Source organism: Podarcis bocagei, assembly GCF_964188305.1.
Source record: "Podarcis bocagei genome assembly, chromosome: 1".
NCBI lineage: Eukaryota > Metazoa > Chordata > Lepidosauria > Squamata > Lacertidae > Podarcis > Podarcis bocagei.
The window spans coordinates 124904574-124928002 of NC_138125.1; the positions used below are offsets into that span (position 1 = coordinate 124904574).

Consider the following 23429-nt stretch of genomic DNA (forward strand, 5'->3'; position numbering starts at 1 on the left):
ATATTGTAAGAATGAGAGTTTGGTGCACACAGATTAAAATATCACAAGAATAAATATATAGCAAAAATACATAACCTATGTGGCATGACTTGTAAGATTTGTTGAAAACATGGTGGATTTTGGAATGGCTGCCAGGATTCATAGTTCAGGATCCAGAAGTGGCAAGAATTAAAATATAGAACCCCAATTTTTAGGGAGTGGGAAGGACAGATTGCAAAGAGCAGCAGGAATTCTACCACAATTCCCCATTAAATTATATCTCTATAGAGTATAAAGGCAGAAGTTAAGATTTTTAGACCTGTACAACTAATTTGATTCTAACTTTTCAGTAGTACATCCATTTCCGAATTTTTCATTGCCACCTGTTTCATGTACTAAGTTCTAGTCCCAGTTCAGACATAATGCTAAACCAGGGTTGTGAGAATAAGCCAAAGGGAGTCTCAGGCTTGCACAGTGCCAATGCTCTCCTCCTTCACATGCAATGTCAGGAAAGTGCATACTTCCATCCAGGGCCGGATTTAGGTTTGATGAGGCCCTAAGCTACTGAAGGTAATATGTCCAGCTGTCCTTTGTCAACAACAAATTGTCACTGTTTTTTTGTGTTGAATATATGCTATATGGTAATTTATGGACCTAATAGGTATCTAGAGCCATTTGCACATAACAAAATATGTATTTTATCAAAGTGATTGTTGAACTGAAATACAATTAAGAAGAAGTATATTGATAGTGAAATACAATTAAGAAGTATTTGGGGAGGGGGGCGTCCCCAAGAGAGTGGGGCCCTAAGATATAGCTTGTTTAGCTTATACGTAAATCCGGCACTGCTTCCATTAGCAGTTTTAAATCACCTGCAGCTTTCTGTTATGGCAAAACTGATGAAATGGTGATTTATGTTCACTGTGCTTAGTTCAAACAAGCCAGGACTAGAATAAGAGAATCATGGAATAGTTAGAAAGGACCACAAGTACAATGTAGTTCAACTTGCTGCAATGCGGGAATCTTTTGCCCCACGAGGGGCTTGAACCCATGACCTTGAGATTAAGCATTTCATGCTGTATTGATTGAGCTATCCCTCGGGGTAAACCATGGAGAGCAGGGGTGGGGTGCACAAGCCAGAGGCTTATCACAGCTTGTTCTTTGGGCCCAATCCATGGCTTAGTGTTATGTCTGAACCAGGCCAAGTATTGACTTAATTTATGAAAGCAGAGTTTGGTCAAAGACAATTGTGTGTGTCTGGAGGAGTGATGAAGAACCTGTGGTTCTCATCAACACCAGTCAGGATGACTAAAAGTAATTGATGATGGCAGTTGTACTCCAGAAACGTCTGTAGGACCACAGGTTCCCCATCTGTGCTCCACAGGGTACAAATACGGTATCTACAAAGGGAACTAGAAAAACATCTTCTTAGGAATGTTTCTGTTTAAAAACATACATATGCACTTTAGAATCGTCAGTCAGCTGAATATGGAGAACTTAACTGGAAGAGAAGAAGAAGAAGAAGAATCTATCAGTTTGTGGAAATTCGTCGCTGTTTGTTTTTCTTAAATGCAAGTTGAGCTACAGCTTGCTGGAAATGAAAATGCCAAATGTGTATCTGAAAACTGAAAGCTGAAGCAAACAAAAGATCTATTTGTTCCCCTCTTGTGAAAGATTGACCTAATTTTCTACTGTGGTGTGAAATCCAGATGTTACGTTATGAAGAAGGCACAATGGTACTGTTGACCCAATTAATTAAGCGCGTGCGGGGTGTGTGTGTGTGGAGAATATCACTGAGGATTAGAGGCCCAATTTGATCTATAAAATCATTTTTTAAAGACCCAGCTTCGTTTTGGAAGTTTGTGCCGTATCAGTTCTGCGGAGGAAGCAGTACTAAATAAGCAAAGTGTTGTCTTTTCCTTAGTTGGTGGAGGAATGTGCAAGCTTGTGAATTATACAAAACTATTCATCATAGCAAAAGAAACTGAGGCCTACTGAGGGCTACAAATACAGTAGTTTGGTTATAAATGTAGAAATTTTCTCCTATAAGCATACATTTATCAGGGTGCTGTGTGCAGTGTTTGCATAATTCCTTAAAATGTAAGCAGTTTCTGGAGCTGCAAGGTAGCAAACACACATGCATGTGCAGGGAGTCTTTTAAGAGCGCTGCAAGAATTTTATTTGGAAACGGTTTATTGCTTCCTAACCATGTGAAGAGCTAAGTGTTTTGGAGTACTATTCTCTTCTCCTCCTAACAAACTACACAGTCTTCCCTATAAAGCTGTCCTTTTAGCAGGGGCTGGCTTAGTGTGCTGTCTGAACCCAGAATCACTTGTAAGCTGTCCCCCTCTCAACCTGAGTGGGAGCCAAGAACAGGTACAAAGCGGCTGCAATCTGCTCAGAGAGAGACCACCCATTTGCATTAAGCCATCATTTCATTTCACATGATGTAAGAAGACAGTCACTAGCTCTTTCATTATAGCACGTGATAACCAGTGCTGACATACTTAGTGCCGTTTTATCAACAGCGGAAAAAAGTTAGTGACAATAAAGCTTTGCGCAGTCCGGTACAGTGGAACCTCAGAAGTCGAACGGAATCCGTTCCGGAAGTCTGTTCGACTTCCAAAATGTTTGGAAACCAGGGCGTGGCTTCTGATTGGCTGCAGGAAGCTCCTGCAGCTAATCGGAAGCCGTGGAAGCCATGTCGGACGTTCGGGTTCCAAAGAACGTTTGCAAACCGGAACACTCACTTCCGGGTTTGTGACGTTCGGGAGCCAAAACATTCGACTCGCAAGGCGTTTGGGATCCAAGGTACAACTGTATTCTAAAAGATACCCAGTCACTCCTTAACAGCACTTCTTCATTTGTTAACCACAAGTTTAGAAGAAATTAAGCTTGGAACGTACAGCAGTTTCCATTACAGTAGGGCTCAGGTGTTCTCTCAAAACAGCATAGACGCTTGGAGACATGGGGAGAAGGTCTGATGGAGAAGGTGGGTCTGTGGAATCACTCAGGCTTTTAAAAAAAAAGACAGACAAAAATGACATCTTGAATGAGTAATACGCAAGAAGCAGATACTGTTGTAAGGGACTAAGCTTAATTGGCGCCTCAGGCACATACAGTGGTACCTCGGGTTACAGGCGCTTCAGGTTACAGATGCTTCAGGTTACAGACTCCGCTAACCCAGAAATAGTATCTTTGGTTAAGAACTTTATTTCAGGATGAGAACAGAAATCGCGTGGTGGCAGCAGGAGGCCCCATTAGCTAAAATGGTACCTGAGGTTAAGAACAGTTTCAGGTTAAGAATGGACCTCCAGAACGAATTAAGTTCTTAACCCGAGGTACCACTGTACTCTATTTTCACTTCCCATCAATCCTGGATGGTTCACCCACTTATTAGGAGAGGGTTTCCAAGACAAAGGAGCAAAAGAAATGTCACTTCCTCTGCTGAAGAGCAACATACCAATCGGACTGGTATGCCAGACTTTCCACAATAAGAAGTTTGGGAAACACGACTTAATCAGCATGACTCACATTTTGGAGACTGGGATAAATACAGATGGGACGTAACCTTTGGTTCCTCCTTCCATAGGCCTTGGCACTAAATTAAAAGCAACAACAACATTATGGGCATTAAATCTCCCATCTAGGAAACCAGAAGTGCATATTCAGCAGTGCAGCCGGGTGAATTTGTTCTTCACTGAAGACAGCTGGTGGGGGAGGACACATAGCTCAGTGGCAGAGCACACATTCTTCACATGCACAAGGTTCCAGGTTCAAGTCCTGGCCAAAAGTACTGGTGATGGGAGAAGCTTCTGCTTGAAACCTTGGAGAACCACTTGCAGCCACAGTTGACAATACTGAGCTAGGTGGACCAATGGTTTGACTTGGTATATGGCCGCTTCCTGTGTTAAAGGCTGCTCCAGAAGTTCTTAGGATGGGGCTTAACCACATTTGACTTTCTGATCTGTGCTTGTGGCGGGGCATGCAGTTTTTGTATGCCTGGTTGAGTAATTAACCTTGCAGAGAACGTTCCATTTAATATCGCATTTGTGAGGGAGACAGGGAGTGACTGTCTTTGCCAAGCCAGCTTGCTTTTTCTTCTTTGCTAGTTTCGGTTTGTATTTTTGTTACTGCTTTGATTGTAAGATGTCTTGTGCACCACAGGAAGTAATTAAAAATGGACAAGTCTAATCTGTTTTTAAAGAACAAATATGGCAAGCATGAGCATCGGGAGTTTGCATGCTCAGCAGTTTTAATGTAAAATGGTGGGGGAAGATTTTTATTTTTTTTAAAAAAGCAATATCCTACCTTCATTTGGCTGAGAGCTATAGTGCTTTCCAAAGGCTTTGTCTTTGGGAATATCTGGATAGAGATATTTCAGTGGGTTTTCAGGAACGTTGTCTGCCATAATAACTTTGTAATCTCGTAAAATATCAGCAAACGGCAGCGCAGTTAAACGACCCTTATTATATGGTTCAACAGAATGAAAATTCACTTCTCCTGTGAAGGACAAGATAGTTATGAATAAGCAGACAGACAGTTGATCGCAGGTTGTTTTTTGTCAAATGGAAAGAAGAACCACAAACTCACTTAAAATAATAAAAATGCCAAATACACAAATGCTGGCCAGCTGAGAGCTGAGACAAGTAACAGATCCATTTCGTCCTAACCTGTTAAGGTACCAACTGAATATACTTTATAGGGGACTACTGCAACCCAGAGAAGGAGGTCCACAGAAGCTACAGCAGTCTTTATTTAATCTTACATCTGTAGTTAAGGTAGCACTGAGATTTGCATTAAAAGCAACATTCGAATGATCTAAAAAGGATCCTAAAAAGTTTGGTACTGGCAATTTGGCATGTGAGATGAAAAGGGAGGGCGGGGCCAGGCCACTAGTGTGCATTTCCCAAATTGCTTTTTGAACTCATGGATAAGGGCGATAGGGGTTTGGAGTGCAGCGTTCAGCATGTTAAAATATAGCACGTACCATTTTCTGACCGCGATACCCAGGTAAAAGTAATCCCTCCTAAGTTGCTTTCACTAAACCTCAGTAAAAATGTTCCAGGCATCTTGTCCTTGAGCAAATTTCTCTCTTTTTCTTTGCTTACAAACCCCATAATACATCTGTAAAAAGAAAAAGAGGAAAAGAAATAGGTTTATATGTGCACAATGCTTGTCAGAAAATCCTGTGGCACGCTAGGGACTAAAGAATTTTTCTAAGGTGCCTCAAACACTTAGTTGTTGCTGCAATTTGTTGACCACACCAGAGCAAAATGTGGACCCCATCCCAGTGTTGTCCTGGACCTTTCCCCCTTTCACAGGTTTACAATCCTGGACATTTTGGACTTTCCAAGGATTGAAAACCCCTGCATTTTAAGGGGAGGAAATCTGAGTCTACTCAGGAATGGAGAATGTCTTATGGATGTCTTTACATTAAAGGAGAAACAGGCCAGTGTGAATCCAAAGTTTGCTCTAGTGTGGACCAGTTCTAACTTGCCTACCCCTTCAGGAACCAGGCAAAATGTTATGCAGCAAACACATGTAATTGCTGGTCACCTGCAACTTTTTACATTCAAACTGCAGCACGGAGCTCCAAACTTTATTAGGGAAGTGGTGCTGAACGGGCTGTTTACGTCTTTTCTGCTATTCTGTTTCGTATTCTATATTGCTCTCCTGAAGTAGTTTTTGGCAGACCAGTGGTTCCTCATCATGCTTGTCTCTAGAAGGATTAGCAAAGGCCCTATGATCAGTATTCAGGTGCCAATGACCCTGTGATAAACTTCCATACAAAACAAAAGTGCAACCCATTGTAGTAAATATTTCTGCACTTTCAATACATAGTCTCTTAAATAGGTTTTTGGTCAGGTGATGAGGATTATAAATGTAATTCTTGGTAGCATTCTTGCTAGATTGGTAGATTCTTGGTATAGTAAAGGACATGCACCAAACAGAATTAATTACTTGCAAGGTAATGTTTAACCTTATATATTATTTTCACTCGCATTTTCTGACAGTCTGCTTAAAATATAATAGTAACCAACGACACCTAAACAGTGTATACAATTCTCTTTAAACAATAACCATCTTTTTAAAAATCTGGATATATGATATTATGAAATTATATTTCATATTTACGTATATAAATGAAATGTTTTATTTCTTTTGTAATGATTTTATTTTTTCTGGATTTTTTTAAAAGGCTTTTGGTTAATTATGTAATTTTTGCTCACTCAACCCAATGATGCTTTTTGTGCACCTAAAATTTGTCAAGAGTTAGGTATTGTTAATTTTATAATTTGAGTGTATATTGGCTTTTTTAAAAAAAGGATTGTGTTTGTTTTACTCTGCTTTTGTTAAGCACCTTGAGTCTTTGTGGAGACATAAGCAGGATTTTTTTTAAAAAAAACTATTAATCCTGAAGGATGGGGAGTAGGAAATGGGTCCAGTACTTTTCCTTTCTCTCCAGCAGGGTCAATAGGAGTTTCCATGAGGCAAGTTAAACCACACATATATGAAGGAGTAAAAATTCAGAAGACTGGATCATGGATACTTTATTTTTTAGGTCATATGTGGTTTGGCTTAAATTCTCAACCAGCTGGATAAGCAAAATGCTTAAACTGGCTAACAATACTGCAAATACATCTGAAATAAATGGTGGCGGTGTGCACACATATTCCTGGCAGAAATTCCTGTGGTTAATCTTTGTCCTCTTGCAGAACTGCAAGGTTCCACTGGAGGTTCCCTGGAACTGAGTAGTAATGACATTTTCATCTGTGCACTCGGGTGAATCATGGTGTTGCTCTGGTGCAGCAAAACAGCCAGGTATTACAATTGGGGCTTGTGCACTCCGGAGTTTACTATGTTTTTGCAGCTGTTTGCATTCCCATTTGATTTGCATAGCTCACATTTCCTTACCCCTTCAATAGCACCAGTCTCAATGCTTCCCCCAAGTGAATTTGGGTTTATGCAATACCAGCAGGGCTTTTTCTCAGCTTGAACTCATTTCCAGCACCTCTCAGGCGGGCGCCATTGCCATTCTAAGAGAATGAGGGAGGTGCTCATGGTGAGACCTCTGGATATGGGGATAATCAGATACACTGGAGGAAATTGGGGGCACAGAACATTTGTTTTGGGGTGAGTGCATCAATATCCATTTCTGCTTCTCTCTTTTCCATGCCCACTACTTCTTTAATCCTTTCATTTTTTTCTGGCTGTGCTCCAAACTATTTCCGGTGTACCCCTGAATGGAGGCATGTTGTTTTATCCCCTTTTGATCCCCCAAATACGAACCCTGCTGGTGCTTAATCGGCATAAGAGAATTAAGAAATCAGAAGACAGGGACAAACACAAAAAGGATCACATATTGATTTTTAGAGCATATCTGAATGTAGCCCTGTTTAGGGAAGTTTTTAATGTTTGATGTTTTAATTATCGTATTTTAAATTTCTGTTGGGAGCCGCCCAGAGTGGCTGGGGAAACCCAGCCAAGTGGGCGGGGTATAAATTATTAGTATTAGTATTAGTATTAGTATTAACAGGAAACCCCAGTGTTGCTCCTTATATACAAATTCAAATAAATGTGAGTGTGGACTGTCAGTCTGAATTTCTTAGTACAGAAAGTATTGATCTGATATGTAGTGATCTCTCCTATTCTAATTGATTCAAGAGGGTTCTGTAAGCTTCTCTGTGTGGAATAAAGAAGCAGAAGGTTCACGAAAGCAGAAGGTTCATGATGTTTGGGTTATTCCTTCAGAGAGGCTGAGTACAGCTGGCTTAAACTGGTTCTATTATCTCTTTCTGTCAAGGTCATGCTGACTATAATAGTAAAGCCAGAAGGAGCCTGGGTTTGCCTCTCTTTCTATCTCTTCTGGTGCGGTGTTCTGTATATAGTGTTAAGGTTTAGTTTTATTATAAGTTATTGTAAGTTTGAGTTAAGTCTGCTGCAACTGGATTTCCTATGGATAGTGCCAATCCTGAATGTATTGGATTTGTGACCACTATGCTCATTTGCCTTCAGTAGCAGTAAAGCTCTGCTGGATGAAATACAATTGCCTCTGGTCTATTTTGGAGGGAATCTCACAACATGTTTAAGTTTTTACTCTGCTAACTATACCTTGGAGTTCTGCTCTGGATCAATATTGAGTAGAATACATGGCAGGACTACTATGGCCTAAGTTGAATGAAGGGGGTGGGAAGCAAGCCCTCAGTATGGCACAAATGCACTAGTGCAACTCTTATTGTCATTATTAAATTTTTAAAAATTCAATAGAATTTTTTCACAAGAAACTCCTCTTGCAATTCAAATGTAGGCAGAAGTGGGGTAACATAGGAGTTTTTTTGTTTGTTTGTTTTTTTAACCTAACTGCAATCTTAGCCATATTCTCTCATTGCTTCTGCTTTTGATGAAATTCCTCTGTTGAAATCAACAGGATTTAAAAGTGCTTAAGTCTACTTGAGGCTGCCTTCAGAGTCTGTACCTACTTACTTACTTACTTACTTACTTAACAAACAGGAAGGACAAAACAAAATTCCGCGTTGCCAGTTTATGTACAATCACCAAGATGCTGCTCACCCATCAATCCAAAGTGGAAGAATGTGCTTTTTAATTAGCTCCAAGATTGCTTCTAACCATGCCCAAAACGTAAAGGATTTACCAGGTAAGTGTTCCTGTTTATAGAACAAATTAGATACACAGAAAAATTAAGCTTTCAATATAGTACCAGTAACCTTTATCTTTAGACTTATTCTCCAACAAAAACAACTACCGTATTTTTCGCTCAATTGGACGCACCAGACCATAGGACGCACCAGACCATAGGAGGGGGAGAATGGGGGGGGGGTTTCTTTCTTGTTCTCCCCCTCTAAAACAAGGTGCGTTGTGTGCGTTCAAGGTGCGTTCACCCGAAGCCTCCGGAGCCCAGCGGGAGTTCCCGCTGGGCTCTGGAGGCTTTGGGTTCCTTTCGACCTGCTCTTTGGGGCTGGCGGGGGCGGGAGCGCTGCTTTCCCCCACCGCCAGCCCCAAAGATCAGGTTGGGGAACAGCGGGAAGGCGGCGCTCCACCTCCCCGCTGTCCCTCGAGCTTGTGGGGCTGGTGGTGGGGAGAAGCGCTGCTTTCCCCCACCGCCAGCCTCCAAACCAGGTCGGGGAGCAGCGGGAAGGTGGCGCTTTGCCTCCCCGCTGTTTCCCGAGCTTGTGGGGCTGGCCGTGGGGAGAAGCGCTGCTTTCCCCCACTGACAGCCTCCAAACCAGGTCGGGGAACAGCGGGAAGGTGGCGCTCCACCTCCCCACTGTCCCTCGAGCTTGTGGGGCTGGCGGTGGGGAGAAGCGCTGCTTTCCCCCACCGACGGCCTCCAAACCAGGTCAGGTTTGGAGGCTGATATCCGCAAGCCTTGGGAGCCCGGCGGGAACTCCTGCCGAGCTCCCAAGGCTTGCGGATATCTGCCCGAAGCCTGGGGCGCGCTGCGCAGCGCTCCCCGGGCTTCAGCGCTCCAAAGGCTTGCGGATAGCTTCCTGAAGCCTGGAGAACGAGAGGGGTCATTGCGCACCGACCCTCTCGCTCTCCAGGCTTCAGCAAAAGCCTGCATTCGCTCCATAGGACACACACACATTTCCCCTTCATTTTTGGAGGGGGAAAAGTGCGTCCTATAGAGCGAAAAATACGGTACTTGGTATTTGCAGACTACTGGAGGTCACCTGTGATACTGTTTCTGAACAGTCTTTAGCTCCCTTTGTTAGCATATGAGACTACACTTTGCTATCAAACATTCCAAAGCAAGTCTATAAGTAGCTATTTTCCCTATTTCCCCTTTTTAAAAATATAATAAGTGTTTACGATACAAAGAATCACACACTCATTATTCCACCCACTTTTGCTTGTGGAACTACCCACCACATGTGACACACATACCCCGCCACCAAAGAAGTTTATCTGTGAAGGAACATGGTCCTTGGACTAGAAAAGGTTCCCCACTCCTAGGCTGGATCTACCCTGATCTGTAAAAATGGCAATAAAAGCTATTTAAAAACCGTGTCATATAGCTCTCAATGCAATTTCCCATTCCCATTGTGACTCTGCAATGCCCTCTGGTGTCACACTTTCATAACACATTTTTCAAGTTATAACTGACCACTGTAGATTCACCCCTAGTCTATAGTCTTTTAACACTGTGCCAAAGAAAGGACTTTTATTTCATATTTGTTATAATCATAATGCCATATTTCCTCTCCTAACCCGTCTCTCTCAAAAGAAGAAAAATCAAATGGAAGTGAGAACAAAACAATGAAACTCTATATGCCAGTCTTTCTCAACTGTGGGTCCCCAGATGTTGTTGAACTACAACTCCCATCATCCCTGACCACTGGCCTGCTAGCAAGGAATGATGGGAGTTGTAGTCCAACAACATCTGGGAATCCAAGCTTGAGAAAGGCTGTTATATACCATATAGGTACATAATATACAATGAAACCCTCTGCATCCCTGAAATGTTGTGGAGCTCTTTGCTAGAATTAAAAGCTCCCATTCATCAACTACTGAGTTTTTAAAACAACAAAACCTCACAATATGGCTATCCGCTAGGGATGGGTGAATATGTCAGTTTCAGTTTCACTTAGCCACTTTTTTTTTACCATTCCTCAGTTCATTTCTCCACATTTCTGCATAAGTTTGTGATTTCATTTTAAATTAAGTGTTCATGAAAATTCATCAGCATCAGTGCAAATCTCTCCTAATATGCACACTTTTTCATTTCATAATATGTATATACAGCTTGTTTGTAGAAAACCTCAAAGCGGTTTTTGCAAAGCAGTTTCTCAAAATCAAAGCATTTATATGTTATTTTCACTAATCTATGGATTTATATGTGCATTTTACCCTCATATATGCATTTTTGTACACATTACCCGACTAGCAAAATTCACAAGAAGTGTGACTTTCAAAGAATGGCTGTGCTTCAGTTTGGGTATTGAGTTTCAGGAAGTGTGAGTTATGTAAGTTCACATTTAAATGCAAAATGAATTGAATTTCTCCCCAAATCCCTATTATTCACCCACCAGTGAAGCAAGGCTGCACCACTACCCTTTTTACTTGCAGATGGGATGTTGCACTTTTGCTACTCAAAAGCCATACAGCGAACAAGGTTGGCCCAAGACATTTAGGCATCTGAACTGAACTACAAAATAGCATGCCCACCACCCACCAGGGAAGAAGAGGTGAATGAAGACCTACATCAGGAACAAGGGGTGGGTGGTAAAGATCTACATCAGGAAAAAGGTAGGAGTCAAGATCTATTTTGGGGACAAGAGAGGGTGCAATAGCAGCAACAGCAGGTGATACATTCCTTGAAGGCTGGATCTGCTCCCCTGTGGATCCTGCCACCTGAGCCAGTTTCCACACATAGCCTCATGGGTGGGCCGGCCCCACATGCAAGCATCATGAAAAGACCAAACTACAGTAGTTGCTTGGAGAATAAGTTGAGTGTTTGGAAAGACCTATGGTGCTTCAGTATCTGACTTGTGTACAAACATGGCCAAGAATGCAAGCAACATTTTGAAACATCTTAACAATAACATACCTTACAGAACTTTGACCAGGAAAGTTGATGGTCCCCATAACTAACTTGCAGTCCTAAAATTTAAGGGGGAGAAACGTGAGGCCAACATCTTTCCAAAATGTTTGTTTTAAATATCACAGTTTGAAATAATTTAAAAAGACAAGCACAATTTCCCAGTTGGACTAAAGAATGAAGTACTATGAAGCAATCTGGGAGTTTCAAAATCCTGCAAAGAAGAAGCTAATAATAATAATAATTTTATTATTTATACCCCGCCCATCAGGGTAGCAAGCTAATTTAGGAAATGCAGGGTAGACCCATGGAGTATGCAGTTCTGTCCTCCAATATCTCACCACCATTTCCCTACAGCATTTGCCACATGAGGCAACTGCCTCAGTCCACCTAATGTTAGGGCTGGCCAGATTTACAACAGGACACAGTTTGACTCAGAGAATTAATGCTGAAAATTTGCTTTATAGTTTTACCTGTAAGTTTGTCTGCCAGCATACTAAGTTGATCAGAGTTGAGCCCACGGCCAACATATGATGAAAACTGCCAGCTCAGTACTTCCAAGACTTGATTCAAAGTGCCGGGTGGTGGATTATTAAAGAAAGCCAAGTTCTGCAGCCAAATGAAAGTTAACACAGAATTCTGTTAGCTACTCATTGTGTTTCCATATGTGTGCTGTCTTGGGAACTCTGAAGTGTCAAAGGGCAGTTGAAGAAATGTACCATGTTTTTCCATGTGTAAGACGCCCCTATGCATAAGACGGCCCCTATTTTTTGAACCCAAAATTAAGGATATTGGGTTTAAATCCAGAACCAGAACCCGAGCCCAGACCACCCACGCCAAAACCTGAACCCAAGCCCAAGCCCAGAATCCGAACCTGGGCTGTCTGTGCCAGAGCCCAAACCCCTACACATTCACCTTCCATGAATAAAACCCCAAGCTGTTCTGGCGAGTCGACACCAGCGCAGCACACGGAAACGCCGTTTTACCTTCCCGCTAGAAAGCGGTACCTATTTATCTACTTGCATTTAGGGGTGCTTTCGAACTGCTAGGTGGGCAGGAGCTGGGACCGAAAGACGGGAGCTCACCCCGCCGTGGGGATACGAACCGCCAACCATGCGATCGGCAAACCCTAGGCGCTGAGATTTTACCCACAGCGCCACCCGCGTCCCTCTAGAAGGACAGCCAGAAGGACATGGGCTCAAATCCCTATGTGAGGTGAACCCACTCTCTTTTCTGTAACTCTAAGCTAAAGCCTGCCTTCAGGGATTCAACTGTGAACTGAATGTGAGTAAAATTATTACTTTTAAAAGAAGACTGTTGTGTCTTTATTCTTTTTAGGAGGGATGAAAGGGGACTTGTCAGGAACAGAACCCAATCTGGACAAAGCCAGATTGGATTGCTTAAGCAAACAGATTCAAACAAATCTACCAACTAGCTTCCTGCTATATATTGGGGAATGCACTCTGCTGCCGACTCATAAGCGTGAGTTAGGGAGGATACCATAAAATCAATATATCCTCTCCTAGTATCTACAACATTCCCCCAATACATTATTTGGAAATCTTAAGAAAGAGTAAATATAGACTGTAAATAGAATTCAGAACATACGAGCATCATCTTTCAAGTACCAATAAGGATACACAAGTGTCATGAGCATCTCTTAGAGAATTGTGGGAAAGATGCATCATGGGAAAGAAGCTCTCTGTGCTTCTACACCCAATTAATGAAAAACAGGAATTTTGCTATATAAAACCTACCTGTGGTTCACTTGTGGGCAAGTTGTACCAAATAATAGAAGCCCAAGCACTGGGCAATTGGCTGACATTGGAAATCATCACTACTGGTAAGGAACTCGTCTGAGGAAAAAGATGCATAGATTTCATTGTTTATATGGAACAGACTGTAGTTTTGAACTGAATGCATTAGAAGTTACTGATGCAATGTCATAAAATGCTGCAATCAAAATGCTGTATGGTAGGTGCACTCTTGCTGATTTTTGCAGGTAATCAATTTTGTTGGAGTTCAGCTTTCTATGCTGGACTCCACATGCAGGGCTACTTATGGCATGTGCCAACCAATAAACCCAAGCTACAAAGGCAGGATACAAGAGGAGCTAGAAAACAAATGGAACTTTGGAGAAATAAGTCATCGCTTGTTTGACCATGTGTGGGTCAACTTATGTTTAACTTGTGATTTGTTAAACAAACAAGGGCTTAGCATTTTGTAAAACTGTTAGGTACAGTGGTATGTTGTTTTTAGAACAGAATGCATTCTAGGAGTCTGTTCGACTCCCGGAACCATTCAAAAGCCAACGCGCGGCTTTTGATTGGCTGTAGGAGCATCCTGCAGCCAATCAAAAGCAACGTTGGATGTTTGGCTTCTGAAAATCGGAACACTCACTTCCGGGTTTCAATCGTTCAGGAGCTGATTTGTTTGGGAGCCAAGGCATTTGGGTTCCAAGGTATGACTGTACAGTTTTCCTTTATAGGCCACTTTATATGAATATATACTGAGAGCACTTACTTCCAGGTCTATTGTCAGACCATATAAGCAGACCTGTGTTTCAAAGGTTATAGAGTGTAGTTCTTCAGTTACCATTTGAGGGCCCTGAAGAGATAGAAAAGGTTTTTATAAAGAATATCTGAAACACATATGACACTAAACATGGGCGAGTTGGAATGCAGCTCAAACAACCAAGTTACTATATTTTGAAATTTTGTTAAACAGGATTAGATGCATTGTGGATTCCAACGCCACTATGCTTGCTTCCGAAGTTTCCTGCGTTTCCAAATTTAATTTAAACAAGAACAAAACAAAATTGTTGAGTGATGCATCTTACTTCTCAAAACGTTAAAAAAACTAACTGTGCTATTTGAAGGCTGCTTTCAGTAATGGCAAAAATATCATCTTCAGATTTTAAATTCCAGTAGAAATGGTTAATTTCAAAATCAGGGATGCATTTTACAGATTTTATTTTTATTTTGTAGGAAAGTGAAATGAATCAATTTATCCAGAAGCGGGAGCCCCAAAGCTACTTTTCTATTAAACCCTAATGGGTAGAAATAAATTGTCGCTGCCCTTTAGAAGGTCCGGTGCTTGTATTGGGGGGGGGGCACAGGGGTACACATACCCCTAAACATTTTTTGAATTAAAGTTTGGCCTCATTGAGGTGCAGTATTTCAATATGAGTAGGAAAATGAGAGTATCCCTAAACATTTTTTTTTTGAAAAAAAGCACTGAGAAGGTCTATTGATAAAAATATTTCTGCCACATGTTGCCATTGTTTAAAGAAAATAACAGAGCATGGTAGCATTTCAGCTGCAATTGCTTATCTCCCCTCTCTCTCAAAACTCTGACTCAATTTAGGTAGGATGGGGGAGGACTTTTATCATTCATTCATTCATTTTAAGCAGTAAACTATTGGTGTACCATGCGTTATATGGCCATTATAAATTTATACTTAACTTACATGGATAAATATGGACAATGACATTTTCTTCAACTCAACAGGGCAGCTATGCCACACTACAAATACAATCCAAATGATTAAATCTTCCTACCTCACTGCCCTTGTTTCCAGTACATGATTTCATTTCTTTTGGTTGCTAAAAAAGGGTTAAAAATCAAGACTGAGATTAATATACAATAGTGTTTATTCACAGAAACTGTTAGTGATGGGTACTTTTGTGTTCAGTTGATGACAATCAAAAAAGCATGGAGTGGGACCTCTGGTGGAGACTAAAAACCTTCCAAAAGAATAATTATAATACAGTGGAACTTTGGTTTTTGAATGTAATCTGTTCTGGATGACCGTTCGACTTCTGAAACGTTCAAAAACTGAGGAGCAATGGGCAGTTGGCAAAATCCATTGAGGGGGAAAATAAAAACATGCAGTGGAAGCCATACGACTTCTGAGGCGCATTCGAAAACGGAAGCAATTACTTCCAGGTTTTTGGTGTTTGGCTTCCGATACGCTAAAAAAACGAGATTCCACTGTACAGTGTGGTACCTCGGGTTACATATGCTTCAGGTTACATACGCTTCTGACGGCGCGGCAGCAGCAGGAGGCCCCATTAGCTAAAGTGGTGCTTCAGGTTAAGAACAGTTTCAGGTTAAGAATGGACCTCCGGAACAAATTAAGTACTTAACCCGAGGTACCACTGTATTGGTATTTTCCTATGCCATCAGATCAGACGTTTAGTGTTCTAGCTTGGGGACTCAAAAACAGATTTCACAATTTCCATGCATTTTGCCATGTCTGCTTTTTGTGGTTGTTAAATTTTAAAAATCAGCATTGGAAGGGGGAAAAATGCAAATTGCATCAGTGAATGGGATCAGACCAAGAATCGGAGGGGAAATTTAACTGTTTTATCCACAGCTGCATTCTGGAGGGAAATCCCTTTTCCTTACCTGCACTGGACCCAACTATGGAATTACTGTATTTTTTGCACCATAACACTCACTTTTTACCTCCTAAAAAGTAAGGGGAAATGTCTGTGTGTGTTATGGAAGGAATGCCTACGGCTTGCATGCCTATGTATTTTCCTCCTCTAAAAACTACGTGTGTGTTATGCTCGAGTGCGTGTTATAGAGCGAAAAATACGGTACCTCCAAAGCAAACACCAGGTTCAGAATAGGCAGCAGCAGTGCTTCCCCCCCAGGGGTACTCAAGGGTACGCAGTACCGGCACCGTTGTTGTTGTTAAAAAGTGTGGCTCTTACTGTAACAACTTCATGGTAATTACCTTCACCTATTTTTCTATTTTAAAAAAGCACTGGGCAGCAGGGAAGGAAAGGGTTAGATTCTCCACATACCTGCATCCATTTCTCCATTTTTGGGACATAATAAATGAAGTATTGCCTTACCAAATGACGAAATTCTACAGAAAGGCTCCCATTTGCAGATTCATCCATGTTCATTGCTTTTACATGAGTGCCGCAAAGGATAAATCTGCGGTTGCTAGAAGACACATCCCAGTAAGCAGCAGCAGAAAAATAATAAGGGAGCAACACGTGTTTGTTGTAGTAGTTCCATCATTTATATTGTCTTACCTTATAGTAGAAGCATTCCTGAATGAAAAAGACAAGAAAACCCAAGGTAATTTACTGCGCTGAACTAAAACAATGTGTTTTGAAGCACAAAGGTTGACTCATGTTTCTGATATTTCAGAGCGTGTTCAGAGCTTATTCACAGTATACCTGGAAATTGAGAACTCAAAGAAAACCAATAGCAGTGGCGGAGTTGGCATTCATAGTGAGATACAGTAATTTTATTGTCATGGTTCTCTATTTTGTTTTGTTTGGTGCAGTCGACTTCCAAAACATTCAGAAACCAAAGAACGGCTTCTGATTGCCTGCAGGAAACTTCTGCAGCCAATCAGAAGCTGCGGAAGCCCCGTCAGATGTTCGGCTTCCAAAAATAGTTCGCAAAGTGGAACAGTCACTTCCAGGTTTGCGGCGCTTGGGAGCCAAAATGTTTGAGAACTAAGTTGTTTGAAAACCAAGGCACGACTGTATACAGTTTTCCAAAGTTTCTGGTCAATGAGCATAATAAAGAGATTGATAGTTTGCAATCCTTATTTCATTGATACAACAGAATTAATTTGCATGGATTCCATCCTGCCATAGATAACTGCAACTGCTGTTAATTTTACCAAGTGGAGGCATTTGTAGGATTTATTCCGAAGTTGCATTTTGTGCTAAAACCATGGAACAGTGATCAGTACTTTGAAAGTTGTGGTTGTAAAACCACACTTGCTATGGAGGCCTAAGCAATCCTGACACCAGTCTATGCAATCACAGCAACTTGTTGTCTTGTGTGAATTGCAGTCTTGGTTGCATATTACCCAAAATGTTGTTAACAGTCTGAAGAAATCATGAGATCCGCCCCCCAACACCCTGCAAGTTATCTACCTGTCAATAGCAGCTTTCACTTTGATCTGGTAGTTCAGCTCTGGCAATCTAATAAGCAGTCTAGGGGAGAAAAAGAAAGAAGAAGAAGAAAGCTTCATACATTTAATAGCAAACAATGATAATTGCCTAGGGAAATTAGCTGTCATAACAGTTTTTATGATAATCTTGAACAGCCAAATTAGGCAATCCATGCATACTTTGCAAATCGCATCCACGATGTTAGTGTGGAACCTGCCGCCAAATGCATGAGACTCGCAGATGCAGTCCAATAGTAACTAAAAGTAAAATGAATTAGTCAAAGTGAAGAGAAGCTGTTGTTCTCATCTTTTGAAAGATGCTGTGATAGATGCTGGCCTGAGTCTTCAGGTCCATAATCTTTTCCATTTAGCAGCTCCATTTAAAAAAATGATTTCTTCAAAAACAAAAGACAATAGAAGTTTTAATGTTTAAAAATATTTGGCCCAGTGTGCACACTGGCGGAGGAAGAGGATTGCGGGGGGAGCACCCCACCCCTGGCAGCCGATCCTGGTGGGGTGCCATCGCAACTGCACCCCTGCCTGCCCCGGGCACCCCGCCCCAGGACACATGCCTGCCCCGCCCCCGCCTGCTCTCCGCCTCCTGGTGCCGGAGCATGAAGCTCCGCCACTGAGTGTGCATAAGAAGTTTTGAAGAGATACTCCAGGACACTAAGCAAATCAAGTAAATGGTTACGTGATAGCCTTTACTCACCTAAGTTTAACAGTGAACTGTATTAAAGTTTTAAGAACCAAAGGCCTCTGAGGATGGGTTGGCATGCAGGGCTGTCTCTCAACTACAAATGAACTAATACAAAAGGAAGTAAATATATTTGTTAGTACTTTGCATAAACATGTACTGAAGGATAAGCAAGATTATTTCATCTCATGAAGACAAATACTTCAACATGGCAGAGTTACTTTTTCAGACACATATTGCATTTTCATGACAGGAGCTATATGTTGACATGCCTTTCAGTCACAAATTACACTTAACACATAACATAAGCTTACGCACCTTTGGAAGAGGCTGTAGAGCAAAAAGTTCACTCTTTCCAGCAAGTGAGGTCTTTGCAGGGGAATGGGGTCTCCCTCATACGTGAGCTTGACCAAAAGCTCATCCAGTTTCTCCAGCTGCCTTCTTATTTGAAAAAGACTCTCTGCCATCAGAGTGAAACTGAATAAATGAAAAGAAAGAATCAACTCTCTCTCTCTCTCTCTCTCTCTCTCTCTCCTTCACACACATGCAGTGAAATGGACACCTGGTGGAATCTAAATGTCTTATTTTTATATTTTTTCTTTGGCAAGTTCTATATAATTGCATACAGTGAGCTGTGTTCTTATCTCTCCGTATTCATTTGTGATGTGTCCCATTGCAGCAGACGGTGAGAGCTCAGGGATAGAAGATGGGGAAAAGGCACAGAAAACAGATAAATAGATTGACAATTCAACTAGGGTGCGGTGAGACAAGAGAGAGGAGAAAATCTCTGTTGTCTCCTGTTTCCAGAACCAGCAATAGAAATTCAAAAGCAGCTATCTTTCTCAGGATAAAGTACACAGTGCTAATGGCTGGGGTGGGATATACTCTCTATCAGGTAACTTTCAATGGAGGTTTCGCAACTGGCTACAACCCTAGCAGTGATTCCCCAGATATGAAAGCATTTGCTTGGGGTGACCATGACACAATCTGTGTGGTTCAGCCACAGCCCCTCATTTCTTCCATTGCAGCAACCTTGTTTCAAAGAGCCCTTTTCAGAGCAGGTGATGCCTGCTAGAGTTATTTTCACTTCAGATGAATACATTCTTAGAAGCTGCATAAACTCTGTTAACCTCTAAGATTAAATTTGTATTGGGTATTCTGGGCTGGGGAGAAGCAGCAGAAGCAGCAGCACCACTTCCTGTCGCACTTCGCTCAGAAAATAGGAGTTACCAATAAAAGTTTACCAGTTTTGCAGCTGATCAAGCCCATTGTGCAGAGGCCCTCCGATGCAAGCAATTTGTTGCCTTCTCTTCCAGTCCACTAATTCTTCTGTTAGCAAGTTATTCACCAAGGCTTCAGCTTCTTTGATTATTTGTGCCATTTTGCTGAGAACTTCCTAAAAGACACAGGATATGTATCTCTTGTACAAGCAAGGACCAAGAATGTTTTATAAATGCAACTGTCCTTTATTGCTCTGGAATAGCCTTCAGCAACTGGGGGGGCCTCTAGATGTTTTGAGCTACAATTCCCACCAGCCACAGCCAGTATGGCTGCTCTGGAGCTCACCATCCATACAACCAGTGCATTTTTCTGGGGGTACGCATACCCCTAAACATTTTCTGGATCTTTGTAATTTTGTCCATTTACTGTGTTTATTTTTCCAGATTTGAACTATAAAATGGTGATTTTCGTGAGTCAAAATGAGAGTACCCCTAAACATTTTTTTTAGAAAAAAAGCACTGCATACAACAATGCCTACTACAATTGTAGCACCCTGCTTGTGGTTAACGCTTAGCTGGAATGAAATATTCAACACAGCAATAGAGAAATTAAAATAATAATTTATTTGTCAGACAAATAAATGAGAGACACAGTGGTATATGGATACCAAAGCTCTGCCCTTCCAGCCCTGATGGCCAGCACTTACATTCCCTCAGCCCAGCCCCCTTGCTCCTCCTTTGGCTGCCTCTGTCCAATCAGCCTGGTTGAAATTCCTATTGGCTGTTTGCTAGAACCAATCATAAAAGATACACCCATTTCCTATTACCTTTTATGGGAGACAAAGAGCTATATTTCCTTCTATCCATAAATGGCAGACAAGTAGCCATATATCTTACATTTGCCTCGACAAGGCACCTTAATTACCAGATCATCTTTGCCCTATTGCCCTATTCACTGCAAAACAGATGGCTAAAACAGATGGTGCATGGTTTTTAATTTTTATCTTAAACAGAGATCTTGGGTTCACCTTCTCACACACCATCAATGAAATAAGAATCTAACATAAGAATCTAACATTTCTTACTTTCTAAATCCTTTGCATAATTACATTTAAGCCAATATATTTCATACATAACATAGATAGATTTTTAGAAGGAAAGGCCTTTTCAAAGAGAAGACTCTTCAGTTTACAACTCCCTTTCCTAGCCAGCTGCTGTTTCTATTAGCTCTTGCCCTTTTTAACCTTATGAAAATATGGCTTGAGTCTTCTGTTAAACAATAAAACTTACTATTTACCAACTCTTAATTTGGGTTTTTGCAGCTTGATTGTATTCTGTAATTTGTATGGTCAGTGTGACCTTTTGCTCCCAGCCTGTAATTTCCTTTTACAACCCTGAGGCACTGCTTATAGATCAGTGGGGCCCTGTTTAGGAAGATAAACATCTGCCAAAGCACCCAGCTGGTTTCTGCCTGGCATGAGAGATACAAAACATTTACAAATATATATTTTTAAAGCTCATTTTAAAATGCAGGTCTTGATCAGATGCCTCACAATAACACAATGCAAAGAGGCAACCTATTTTTTCTACTCACAGCTCTGAGGCTCTCATCTTTCTAAGGCTAATCAAAATCTGAACGTCTTCCAGGACGTATATCAGACTTTTCTGTTTAGGAAAGCATTTAGGGCAACCTTCATCAAATAATTTCTTTCCAGCAATTTTGGACTAGAATTCCCATCAGCCCCAGGCAACATACATGATGGGAGTTTAGACCAAAACAGCTGGAGGGCACCAGATTGGCAAAGGGTGCTGTATATTATGTCTGGACTAAATTCCACCTATGAACCACTTTGGCATACAAATTTCAGAAGCTCAAAAGGTCCATAAAGTACTAACACTGGACCACAATTCCCCATGGAATACATAACAGTATTACTCTACTTAGGAAAGGTAAGACATTTCGAAAGTGGGAGCTTTAGACCTTATTTTTCTAATTTTATCTTACAAAGTTAATTGTAGGAAAGTTTTAAACAATCATAGTGTTGTTGTTTTTTTTAAAAAAACCCTTCTCCCCCAACAATACTGATATTTAACATGTAGATTCTTCAGGATTTCCACTATCCACTGGCCTAGAATTTCAAGAGATACAAGTGAATGTAAAGTTCACCAGAGGTGAACAACTTTAGCACTTAATAAAGCATGGTTTCTGGAGGATTCTCAGGCTGAAATCACTAGTTTTGCTAACATGTTCTCCAGCCGTCATGATAAATTATATTTTAATAATAATAATAATCCAGTTTTACTTCGATTGCCTGTCTTGCACTAGCTCACCTTGAAACTCACTATGCGGGAGCCTGCAAGGCAGGAAATGATGGTACTCTATACTGTTTTAAAACACACCATTCAACAGGTGCTATCAACAGCGATTCATTAAGGGATGGAGGTTCCTTCACCACTCACTCTTTGGTTCCGACACCAAACCTATTCCTTGTGGAAGAAGAGAACAGCCCTGCTTAAGAGAGAATTATTTTTGAACGTCATTCTAATAGTAGGATTGCATGCATGTGTCTCCTGACTCATCACTTTCTTCCACCCTAGTCTGTCTCTAAAGGCTGTTATAAGATGTTTGGATAGCCCCACACATGCTACTCTGAGCTCTTTGGAGAAAGGGTAGGTCAGAAATGTAAGGGGAAATGCAAACTTAAGTCCTCTCACTTTCAAATATGTGGAACACCCTTCCACAACCTTTGTGCCCTCCAGTTGTTGGATTCCAAGTCCCATCATTCTCAGCTAACATAGCCAATGATCAGGAATGGTGGGAGCTATAGTGCAAAACATCTAGGAGGCAGCAGACAGTACTCTCTCTGCAGTCATCAAACTCTCTCGAGCTCTTGGGAATTTCCTGCTGCTTAACCACATGAAGAACTCTGAAGCAAGCTGCCTCTACGTTTACATCAGCAGAATAGGGTGGCGTGCAAAAGAAAAACATACAAACAACGAAGACAATTTAGCAAACCTTTCTCTTGTAGTCTAAGGTATTGAGCATCTCCTGCAACAGCAGCATCTCTTGTTTCACAGCAACACTGTTTTTGTTGGTGTGTTCTAAAAGAAGATGCAAAATAGCATGTGTATGGCACAAGAAGAGTAAGCCTCTTAAACAGCATAGCCCAGCTAACACACACACACACACACACACACACACTGCTAAAATCATGGTCTAGCCTTATGAGGAACAGCTATAGTTGGCTTCAGGCTGCAAGGAGGAGATACGGAAGCTTCTGCCTCCATTTTATAATCACTTAATGATGAAATTGCTGGAAAATTAAATACACATTTTTTATTATTAATTTCATTTATTAATGACTTCCTATGAAGCATTACACACACACACTTTCAAATCCAGAACAGACACTGCTTAGGATAAAAATCTCCACTTAGAAGGCTTCTTCAAAAAGGAAGGTGTTCAACAGGCACCAAAAAGACAACAGAGACATGCCTGCCTGATATTCAACAGGAAGCAGTTCCAAAGTGCAAGTACTACCACTCTAAAGACCCAGTTCTGACATTGTATACAATGGCAGCACACAGTGATCATTTAGGTATAGTACTTATATGTACATTATAAGCCCTATATGGTACATGCCAGCAAAATTAGTCATGACTGAGTCCAACTGAAAGCAATGGAATTTGTTGTAACTAAGTGCTGTTCCATTGTTTTCAACTGAACAGGCAGCATAATTTTGTACACATGTCCACTGTATTCACTGGGATTTACTTCCAGTTAAGAGTCAAAGCACTGAAGCCTCAGTTGTGACGAAGTTTTGCAGGGTTAAGACTCCAGACATGAAGAGTACATGCAGGCTGCATTCTGACACACACCTGGGGATTCAGCAGGGAAGCTGTTACTTATGAGAGTTTGATGAAACCAGAGATACGTTCACACATTTCCTTTATCATGTCTACAGTGACCCACAAAGGTGCCTGCTTATAGCGGTTAAATGTCAGGCAAAGTGATGCTGTAGTGATCCGTTTGTGGTCAGG

At 41.3% G+C, this 23429-nt stretch overlaps 1 protein-coding gene across 4 annotated transcripts in view; it reads right to left on the reverse strand.

The window, feature by feature from the left end:
- Positions 1-23429, reverse strand: part of STAT4 (signal transducer and activator of transcription 4) — a 35900-nt gene continuing 12471 nt past the window's right edge. For all 4 annotated transcript variants that reach the window (XM_081165976.1, XM_081165977.1, XM_081165975.1 and 1 more), the window contains exons 7-24: positions 22405-22490; positions 19413-19564; positions 18487-18645; positions 18184-18276; positions 17455-17514; positions 16594-16611; positions 16408-16501; positions 15103-15147; positions 14066-14149; positions 13300-13398; positions 12016-12151; positions 11552-11604; positions 8554-8648; positions 4970-5106; positions 4291-4482; positions 3514-3580; positions 2886-2994; positions 1-1480 (exon numbers count right to left, since the gene is read on the reverse strand). In XM_081165976.1, coding sequence (XP_081022102.1) covers positions 1454-1480; positions 2886-2994; positions 3514-3580; positions 4291-4482; positions 4970-5106; positions 8554-8648; positions 11552-11604; positions 12016-12151; positions 13300-13398; positions 14066-14149; positions 15103-15147; positions 16408-16501; positions 16594-16611; positions 17455-17514; positions 18184-18276; positions 18487-18645; positions 19413-19564; positions 22405-22490 — 1706 coding nt within the window. In that variant the 3' untranslated portion in view covers positions 1-1453. The remainder of the gene's footprint in view (positions 1481-2885; positions 2995-3513; positions 3581-4290; positions 4483-4969; positions 5107-8553; positions 8649-11551; positions 11605-12015; positions 12152-13299; positions 13399-14065; positions 14150-15102; positions 15148-16407; positions 16502-16593; positions 16612-17454; positions 17515-18183; positions 18277-18486; positions 18646-19412; positions 19565-22404; positions 22491-23429) is intronic.